General features: G+C 36.5%; 1 protein-coding gene across 2 annotated transcripts; it reads right to left on the minus strand.

Moving 5' to 3' along the window:
* Window positions 1-876: 876 nt before the first annotated feature.
* LOC113340023 (CDPK-related kinase 3-like) lies at window positions 877-5,884 on the minus strand. 2 transcript variants are annotated; one of them, XM_026585234.1, is made up of 11 exons: window positions 4,835-5,884; window positions 4,192-4,322; window positions 3,838-3,879; window positions 3,622-3,730; window positions 3,372-3,450; window positions 2,868-3,164; window positions 2,627-2,736; window positions 2,108-2,215; window positions 1,847-1,909; window positions 1,332-1,463; window positions 877-1,205 (listed from the first exon to the last, which is right to left on the minus strand). In XM_026585234.1, the coding sequence occupies exons 1-11, from the start codon at window positions 5,426-5,428 to the stop codon at window positions 1,068-1,070; spliced, it is 1,803 nt and encodes a 600-aa protein (XP_026441019.1). In that variant the 5' UTR covers window positions 5,429-5,884; the 3' UTR covers window positions 877-1,067. The 2 variants fall into 2 exon arrangements, with proteins under 2 accessions (XP_026441019.1, XP_026441018.1); XM_026585233.1 differs by having other exon boundaries at window positions 1,296-1,463.
* Window positions 5,885-10,438: the final 4,554 nt, after the last annotated feature.

Raw genomic sequence — 10,438 nt, forward strand, 5'->3', positions numbered from 1 at the left:
CCCAGATTTTCAAATAAATGGTTATATTTGGGGTTTTTATGAGATTTTATCCCGGTTGATTACGAGTTATTGATCAACATGGGGTTATGAATGCTACAGCAGGTGGCAACCACCCCTAAATTTGTCATTTTAGACCAGCATTAATCCTTGACATTGTCAATAAACTGGATATGGTGGTGAAGCTCAATCTCATAATAAAGAGAGCGGTAATAGTCCGTAATTTTATCGGTACATTTGCCGTATGAAAATATTGAGTGTTTTGACGCAAAAGAAGAGAAAAGCACTTTCCTGGCTAAATGGGAGCAACAAATTAATTCCACAATTGCTGGTAGTTGTGGGAATAAGGAGAACCACGATTAGTGTCTAATTGATTGTTATTTTTCTACTTAATTAGTTTAAGCAAGAAAAGAGTAGAGAGACGAATCACCACGCCTTGGTCTATAATCATTCCAAGTTACCAATTCTGTCTTTCTTTTTCACTTGTTTTTATTCTCTTTTTCTGATTTCGTTTTCTCTTTTTGCGATTTCTTGATGAATTTACTAATACGCATACCTCAGTTCAGTACAGTAACCCATAGAAGATCCTCCCTCATTTTCACTTTTTTTAATCATACGATACCTGGGAGGAACTGCAGGCCTTTGCTTTATCTGGGAAATTGGTCCATTGACGACAACAACAAGGAACCATCTTCAGATATGTTGTGCTTATCCTTTGGTGGTGGGTGGGTAGCTGAGTCAAGCTTCAACTGCCTGCAAGTGTCAACGGCCAAAAAGCATGCCTGCTACAACTGCCTGCAAGTTTAACTGTAAACTGTTGCAACTGCCTGCAAGCATAACTGCTCAAAAGTAAAGTTGAGTACCCAAATCCAGATATGATTTTTTGCTTTCAAGAAACTCCAATCTGGCTTCGACCACTTTTCATTCATTATATCATTCCGTTTTTCATTACATTTATACAACACTTTTTTCTCTACAAAAAGAAACAAAATTTATACACCAAACCTTTTTCTTTCTATCACCTGTGAAATAAAATTATACGCCAATCACCCGGCTACATACACAAACCACTACTGTTGTCTTGTACTTGGATTTCGCACTGTAACACCGTGCAAAAATTTTGTATATCCTAAGAAATTAAGCTTCTCATCAGATTTCCGTATCCAGTCACGGAGGACTGAGTGAGCAGTAGGACCCAAATTCATTTCCTGAACAAAATAGTTGATTCATAACATCAGATTGACTAGCGGATAAAAAATTTATGGTCAAAGTGTGAAGAGATTGTGTTCATTACATACCCGTGCCAATTCCTCGACAGAAATGATTCGATTTACCTCTTTTTCAAAAAACTCAAAGGCTGTGGTTGCTATCTGCTCCCACCCTTCAAGAGCTTCCAGCTGATATGTGCTAATCGCAGCAGCGCAAAACTCTTCAAAGTCTATCTTTTTATAAGACAGCTGCCCCATCTAATAGATTGCAACAAAATCACATGAGACACTATAATACAGCACACCAACAAGAACTAAGGTCTTTGGGAAATTAGCGAAAGAACACAGCAACTACTGCCACTGATTTAAATGCAGTAAAATAGTTAAGTGTCCACAGTCCAGGGGATTGCAGGAGGGAAAGTCTTCTCAACCCACACTAAGCAGGTTTCTCTGAAGGCCGGATATATTTTTGTTGGGTGTTTCATTTGGAAAATACAACCTATGAGTAAACAAGGTACAAATTTTCTTGGGAACAAAAGAAAGCAAGGCATGCTATGCAAGTCCATCATTGACTTCTAAAGGGGCCGCTTTTAAATATCTCGGGCAACTATACATAGATTTGATATTAGGAGATGACTCACCGAACTCAAAATTTCTGTAACCCTCGACTCCTTCATTGCATCAGTTGCATTTCTTGCGAGAGCCTAGATAGATTAATTAAAGTGCAAACTATGAGTACAACATTATGGACAAAAATGCTTAATAGATGTCAGTTCTTAAGTGCTATTTCACTACCCGCCTGTGCCTCACGAATAACCATAGTAGGCTGGTAAAAGCATATGTGGAGAGAAAGACCGGAGTTTTTATTTCAAATTCAAACAGAGTAATGAGCATCACCGTACCATTTTGAAGTTATCAAGAGTGATCCGGCCATCTTTATTAGGTTCCAAGAGCTTAAACTGAATCCTAAGGTACACAAGCTCATCCTCTGTCAAAGCTTTGGATAGACACTGCCAGAATGTAACACAACAAAGGTTCAGATAATAACCGACGAATAATTTAGCAATTATCGAATGTACCTTATTTCGTAATTTAAGAAAAAATCAGTGTTCAACAGATCTTAAAAACATTAAAGGACTATTAACAGAGAGAATCTCCTAAAGTGACACACTAACACAGAGCTAGCAAAAGAATCAAAGCATTATGCCACCCATCAACTACCCACATGGTATGTCATATGCATGATGTTGACACAACAGCTGTCAACCACATCTCTCTTATTCCAATTAAAGGATCAAATCTGGCAACTCAAACTTGCTGTACATTGAATTCATCAAAAACCAATCTGGACTTTCATGGAAGACTAAAATATCTCCAACACTTCAAAGATTAGATAGATACTATGAAGCAGTGAGCAATACCTTCAGTGCTGCACGTTTTAAAGGAGTGGCACGATAGAATGACTTGACTAGCTTATAAATCAGTATATCTAAAGGCACTATGCTGGTTTCCTCTCGCAACCAAGGGTGAGCTGCATCAAAAATAACATTGTTAGTTCCAACAAACAAATCAATAGTTGATTCGGCTTATAACTTACATGGTGTTCTATTTCTGGATAGATATACAACATTCCAGAGATTCAAAAGGCATATGGCAACTTACTCAAAGCTTGTGCAGCAGTCATTCTTTTTCGGTGGTCCTTGTTCAAAAGCCTCTTTACAAAATCTTTGGCTTCTGGTGAAACCTCGGTCCAAGAAGCATCATCGAAGTTCGGATCAGCTCTGAGAACAGCACGGAATATGCCCGACTCTGTCCGTGCCCAGAAAGGTCTGCTTCCACATAATAAGATAAATGTTATGACGCCAATGCTCCAAATATCTGCTTCTAGAGTGTACGATCTGTGGAGAACTTCAGGTGCGACGTAGAATGCACTTCCAACAATATCATTTAGTCTTTCATCTGCAAAACAAGGGCTTAATATATTTGATCTGAACACCAGGCTTGAGTAAATTCAAAATCCTAAGACATAAAACTGTGGTGCTAAGATGAAGGTCACCTCAGTCTGAGGAACACAACAAGCCCATATTGAAAATTCAGCACTATGCTGGTTCAGGGAGAAAGCTAACATGCCAATAATAGCAAAATTAAGAATAAAGAAGACAATACCTGGTCTAACAAAATCAGAAAGACCAAAATCAATAAGTTTCATCGTGGCATCTTCATCCTTCGTAGTGAAGAGAAAATTCTGTTTAAGAGGCAACAGGAAATAGTGTTATGAGTTAGGATTTCCCATACAAACTCCCCGTAACTAAATAGAGAAAAGTAAAGGAAACAATTAAAGATCAATAAGCACTACAACCAAGTTTATCTGTAAAGAAAAAGAAAAATAGTTGTGGAGTTGTTTATTAAGATCTACCTCTGGCTTTAAGTCACGGTGTACCACACCTTGAAGATGACAAAAAGAAACTACGCCCAAAATTTGCAAAATAATAGCTTTAGCATCTTCTTCTGGGTATCTTCCACCTCTGTAACAAAAAGATTAGCCTGTGATAATTCTAACGAGATCGTGCTTTACAACTGCCTAGGAAAGCATTACGAAAAGTAAAAAGTGCATTATGCAAGACATGTATACCTGGACAATATCCTGTCCAACAGTTCCCCACCTTCACACAATCTGGTTAAAAAGCACAAGACTGTTAGATTCAAGTTCAGAACACATTGCTAAAGCATGTTTATAACAGTACATCAATTTCCAGGATTACCAACTTCAGCTGAATCAAACTTTACTCGGGAAAGCATAAAAAGGTACTTCAGTTATAAGGCACGGAGGAATAAAGTTAGGATCTTCCTACCAACACTGATCTAGTCTCTAGATACAAGTTTCACAAACAAAGATAACTCTCAAATTGATGACGAAAAACAAGGAGAATAATAGAGAATGACAAGGTAATAATAACCAGATTTGGAAAAGAGATAAAACACATACTCCATGATCACGTAGACGTTATTAGGATCTTCACAAGCATCATAAAATTTGACAAGATTCGTATGCCCAGACAAGGATTTTAAGATTTTCACCTCCCTCCGAACATCTTCAATTGATATGGGTGTTGTCATCTGCCAAATCAAGCACATTAGTTACACATACTGCCAAATTAAGCTAAATTACACATAGCTAAATTTTGAGCAGCATTTTGAGGCTATTCAGCTGCAAATCCAACTCCTAAGAAAAATACTTACCATCCATCACAGAAATAACAATGTCTATGCAAGAAAACAGCAACTTGCCCGAACACCAACTAAATGATTGGTTCAATCACTGAATATTGTGGATCCTAGGTGTAATCCTCCAATTTACTCCTAAACAAGGCTCTAGCAGAGAAAACAGCAATGCTTCCGGTTCAATTTTCATAATGCCTTGCATGATACTACATTTCAATGTACCCATTGCAATTGAATTACTCCTAATACTTGTACCACAATTGTACATACCACAAAAAAAAATCCGAAAAATCATTTGCCTACACAGCAATTTCATATTGGACAATATAAATTCAGAATATCACAAGATTGACAAGCAGAAAACAAAATCCAAAATGAGATGATTGAGTCAAATAAAGATTTAGTACCTTAGATTTGGAGATGATCTTAACAGCGACTTGTTGACCTTTGAGGTCCCCCTTCTTGACTTTAGCAGAGCAAGTATGACCAAAATGTCCTCTCCCAACCTCCTTCCCCAATTCATACTTTGCCCCAAAATTCTTATTATATCCGAAGCTTTTATCCAGACGCTCATGCTGTTGTTCTTGATGGTGTTGCTGCTGATCAGCTTCAGCTCCACCGCCATCTTCTTCAGGAATCGAAGTTTGTCTTGCCGGTTGCCGTCCCTGCCGCTTAAGTAGAGAAGCCTTGATGTGTTTTGCAGGCGATGGCGGTGGGAAAGGCCGGCGGAAGAATCTACGAGGAGTAGACTTAGAAGATTTCGATCTAGCTGGTGAAGGAGAAACTCCTGCTGGAAGAGGACTGTTTCCTTGTGGATTGTGGTATGGACTGCTGTGCCATGGACTAGTCGCTGATGTTGATGATGCGTAGTACTGACTTGTAGTAGGTGTAGCGGAAGGAAGAGGAGACTGAGGGTAAGCGGCGGTGGCGGTGTAGATTGGGACTAAGTTGTCATCTCTGACTATTGAGACGGTGCTGTTCTTGCCATAGCACTGTCCCATGTCTCCTCCGATGAACTACTAATTTTGAATTAGTCAAAGTAATCCAAGAAATCGTAACTACATGATTAACAAGAAAAGCATCAACTGATTGTTTGTATGAAGTAATTGAATCTCATCAAGAGAAAGAAGAAGATCTGTAGAGTGTGATTAGACTCTTGCGAAAAGAAGAAGAAGAAGAAGGTAAAGTAAACAGAGAGATCTAGAAGAAAGAAATTGATACTCAAATGTAACGACGACACAGAGAGAAGAAGAAGAGTAGTGGGAAAGGCGGGAATATCGGTTGTGAACAGAAGAAGAATAAAAGATTCGGCACCTCTGTAAATCTTTGTTTGGGTTGGGAGGAGAGAAACAGAGAAGAAGAGGGGATAATCGAGGATTCAAAAAGGTGGTTTGTTTTACTTGACTTTTGTTGTTGTTGTTGCAGGTTTTTTGGTTTTTGTTTTTGTTTTCATTTGTGTGAGAGGGTGAACATTATTAATTTAATTCCGATTTTAAATTAAAATAAATAATAATAAAATGATGAGTAGGCGTGACCGGACAGGGTTTTGGTTTGAAAAGGTCCGTACTTAAATACTTTGTCGAGACAAAATCAATCTCTCTCATGAATACGTATCCTCCTTCCTTGGCAGTCTGAGGTCTTTACTCCATTTTGACCAACTAATACTAGCTTTTTCGATTGCACCGTCGCCTCTGTTTGTATTTCCGGCTTATAAGACCGGTGATCCCAGAGCTGATGCCCATTTTATCAGAGAACTTGAGGATTGTTCATTGTTGTCCTTGTTGAATGAAGAAAATGATAAAAGAGTGTTTAGTTGTTATTGTTGTTGGTTGGAAATACCTTTTTGTCTTCTTACACTTGTTCACATTGCCCCCACCCACACACACTATATGTAACTATCCCCCACACATTTCAATTCCCTTAATAATAATAATAATAATAAGTTATCCCCCACACACTATATGTAACTATCCCAGGCACATCCCATATGGGCTCAGGGTCCCCTTCCCTTCAATTAATGGACCTAGCTAGTTATTACTAATAACCCTGGCAGTCGAGTCATGGGGTGTGTCAATATCATCATAAATTAGTATAGTATGATCTCACGGAGGGAACCGGAATACTTTCCGTTCAAACTAGTTTTCTTCTTTATACATCATGAAATCAGAAGAGGGTGATGAGGTAAGTACATATGGTATAAATATCATAAGATAAGAAAACAAATCCTAGTCGGTTGTGTTGATTGATAGATACCTAAAAGTTTATTAAAAAAAATAAAAAATCAAACTAAACTAAGCGTGTGCACTAGCTATCCATGACCTCCCCGAAAAAAAGATTCCAGAATAGCTACTACGTGCAACAACAGCGTATTGGTAAAATACAAGTATAGCTCGCATTTGAATTTTTGGTTTAGAGTTTATTTTTTGCTTTTAAGCGGTTTGGGAAGTCGTAATATGGGTTGATGAGACTCATGATAAAAGGAAAGGGATATTATTATTATTATTATTATTATTATTAGTTGAGTTTTAAAGTCCAACAAAATCAATAACTCCAACAACCCTAAACTTTAAAGCATGATTACCTGGCTATTCATTTCTACCACCAAATCATGAAATACAAAATGAGCAACCATATGTAAGAATGATTTTTTTGGGGACCATTCTTTTTTTGGGACCATTGTTTAATTTTGGATAAAGATATTAGAAGTAAATCTAGGTCACCCCATATTTGATATTTATATTAATACTTAAACTATCCTAATAATTAATTTTAGGTTATGATTAGTTAAATGATTTAGTTAATAATAATTAGTGAGATTATATTAAAAGACGGTATGATTATTAGATGAGTAGAATTCTAGAGAGAGTAAAGTTAGAGAAGATGAAGGAAAAAAACATGGAAAATAAAAAAAAAATCCAATTCACTAAGTTTGGGTATTCAAGTGATGAAAACTCATCTGATTCTTCATCTCCATCCTCTCCTAGAGTATTTGTTAATCTTCACAATGATCCGGATATGAGTTATTTCTTAGGGGGTGATTATATTCTTCCCAAAACTCAAACTCAAGATGAATATGATGGATTTTATCAACCACAACCGGAGGAAGAGTATTTGGGTGTCCAGGTATGCTACAAACTTAGATAATGTATGTTGAATTGGTCAAAACTTTCCTAAAAATGTAAATTTTTCAAGTGGATTTGGGCTTGTTCGGTTACACTATGTCAAGAACAGCTAACCGAACTCATCTGGAAGTGCACCTTGGTTGCTTTAGCTATACACAGAAGTAACTGAACTCACCTGAAAGTGTTGTTCGGTTACTTTCTCCAAACACGCATGTTACCGAACTCTGCATTAATGAAGGTTTCTCAGATTTCAGTGTAATGTTCGGTTGGTTCGTAACAAATTAACAAACCGAACTTTACGTAAAAATTAGATCTAACTTAGTGTACAAAGTTCGGTTGGTACGCAACCAATAACTAACCGAACTTACATAAAAATAAGAATTAACTTAGTGTACAAAGTTCGGTTGGTACGCAACCAATAACTAACCGAACTTACGTAAAAATAAGAATTAACTTAGTGTACAAAGTTCGGTTGTTTCGCAAACTGCATGTTTACGAACTAGATAACCGAACTCTACGTAATATTAGAGTTTACTTAGTGTATTAAGTTCAGTTGTTTCGCAAACTCGAAATAACAGCGTAAATAACCGAACTTAGGAAAAAAAAAATTCTGAAGTTCCAGTGTAATGTTCGGTTATCTAAATAAAATAAGAAGTAACCGAACATTTTTTGTTACTTGTTCGGTTATATGTCAACTTTGCTACATAAACCGAACCTTGAGTTTGATTGTTGCGATAAAATTTACAATTAACCGAACTCTAATGTAATTCCAATTGATGTTTTTACATTTCTTGTAGATGGAAAGCCAACCTATACCAATGGATGATCAACCTTCTCCGGTTAATCTGTTGTTCGAAGATACATCTCATCACTATGCTAATGAGTTGGTATTTGACTTACCTATTGAGTATAAAGGAAAGACGACGAGGAAGAACAACATGCTCAAAGAAAATTAAATGCCCGTTCAAGCTAGTATTTAGCAAGAGAAAATTAAGCTAGTGGAGATCTTTTTCAATGTCTTTTTGGACGTGCGGTCTTTGTTAAACGGATTATCCTCATCACCTTCCTCAGGCTCTTTTGCAGCTCTTCTAAACTCACATTGTGCCTTGGAAGAGCTCCATCCTAGACATTTTTCGACCAACTTTTCAAGATGTTCATAAGTCATTGAGGGATTGTAGCCTTCTCGAACACTTGTTCCCGTAATTGGTAGGCCTTTGATTCATCCTAACCGAACAGTGCACTGTAACTTCCATTTGAACCCTATTTTGATGATTTCTATTCAATTAAACAAATCAAAATCAAATTAAAAGTAATGGGTTTGTTGGAACATACCTTCGAATCGATCCCATGGCAAAATCAGGCTTCTTACTGCGTCTATTATACTGGATTGTGGATTCACTTGGCTGTTCCACTTCTTTATGAATCTCAAAATAACTTGGTTGATTTTCTAAATGCCATAATAGGGGACCTGTTCCTGGGAGTCTGTTGGTTTTCTTTCGAAGAACCATTCTTATAGTCGATTGATTAATCGACGATGAAAATTTTATGAATCGACGATTAATTGATGAAGACGATGTTGAAATGGGGAAGAAGAGAAGTAGAGGAGAACTGATTTTTTTGTGCGGCTAGGTTTGGATACTTTTGTTTTTGTTTTACATTAAGTTAGGGTTAATTTTAATCAAGGGTAGTTATTAGATTAGAGGCAGTTATTAGATTAGGGTTAAATTTAATTAGGATAAGGGTCAAATGAGTAATCTCAACTGATTTTAGGACATCCCTTAACATTGTAGGGTAGGTGACCTAATAAGACCATGGTCCCCAAGAAAAGGATGGTACCCAAAAAATCGTTCATATGTAACATCAAAAATGCTCAGTGTCCAACTATCTTTTGGAGACACGGTGTTGGGCCTGGTCTAACCTACTTACACTACTAATAACCAGTCTAACCAATTCGTTTCCATTGGGTATTGTGTTTTTACACAGAATGACTTTTTGGTGACCATTGGGGGAAAATGATTTGCTTAGGCCATCCATTGTGATAAGTCAAGGGGTGTCCTAGTTATAATAAATCTCCTAACTAATCTTTACTTAAATTAACCTAAATCTAGTTCAAAACCAACAACATAAACAAAATATCTTATTAAAACTCAAATAACACAGTTTATTCTATCAACTTATTTTCATTTTAAGCCAGGGACGGGCCTAGCAAGGGACTAACCCGGGCTATAGGCCGTCCATATTTTTAGCCGAGCAAAAAATTGGTACAGGCTTTTTAGCAATATTTACATTTTAGTCCATCTATAAGTATAATTAACCAACGTATATTTCATCCTATGTAATATTTAGCCATATGAGAGAAATTAAAACCTTAAATCTTATTCAAAGTAAAAAATATCTTCTTCTTCTCTACATACAATCTCCCATATTTCTTCCATAAATTCAAAAAAAATGTTTATTTTTAGCTTTATTTGACTATCTATCTACTACTGTGTAGGTGAATTAGAATTGCAAACTAATCATGCCCCAAATAATTTCCTGCGGTCTTCAGCCCCCTTATCAGTCAATGATAAATCATCCCTACCCAAACAATAATCTTGGATCCGTCCATGTTTTAAACTCTTTTCTTTTCCTCTTGTTCTCACTTCCACTTTCATAATTATTTTTAAATCAAGATTATAGAGATTTGTATGTTACAAGGTACTTTCCGTCTAACCCATGCTTTTTATATATAATTTTGATTGATAAATTGAGTTGTAATCATAAAAATTGAAGTACTTTCCGTCAAAACCATGTTTTTTTTATATATTTTTGATTTATAAATTAAGTTGTAATCATAAAAATTGAAGTTGCATAGAGAAGTTAAGCTAGGAATTTTTTGGAAAAACTCTA

The sequence above is a fragment of the Papaver somniferum genome, unplaced genomic scaffold (genome assembly GCF_003573695.1).
Source record: "Papaver somniferum cultivar HN1 unplaced genomic scaffold, ASM357369v1 unplaced-scaffold_21, whole genome shotgun sequence".
Classification (NCBI taxonomy): Eukaryota; Viridiplantae; Streptophyta; class Magnoliopsida; order Ranunculales; family Papaveraceae; genus Papaver; species Papaver somniferum.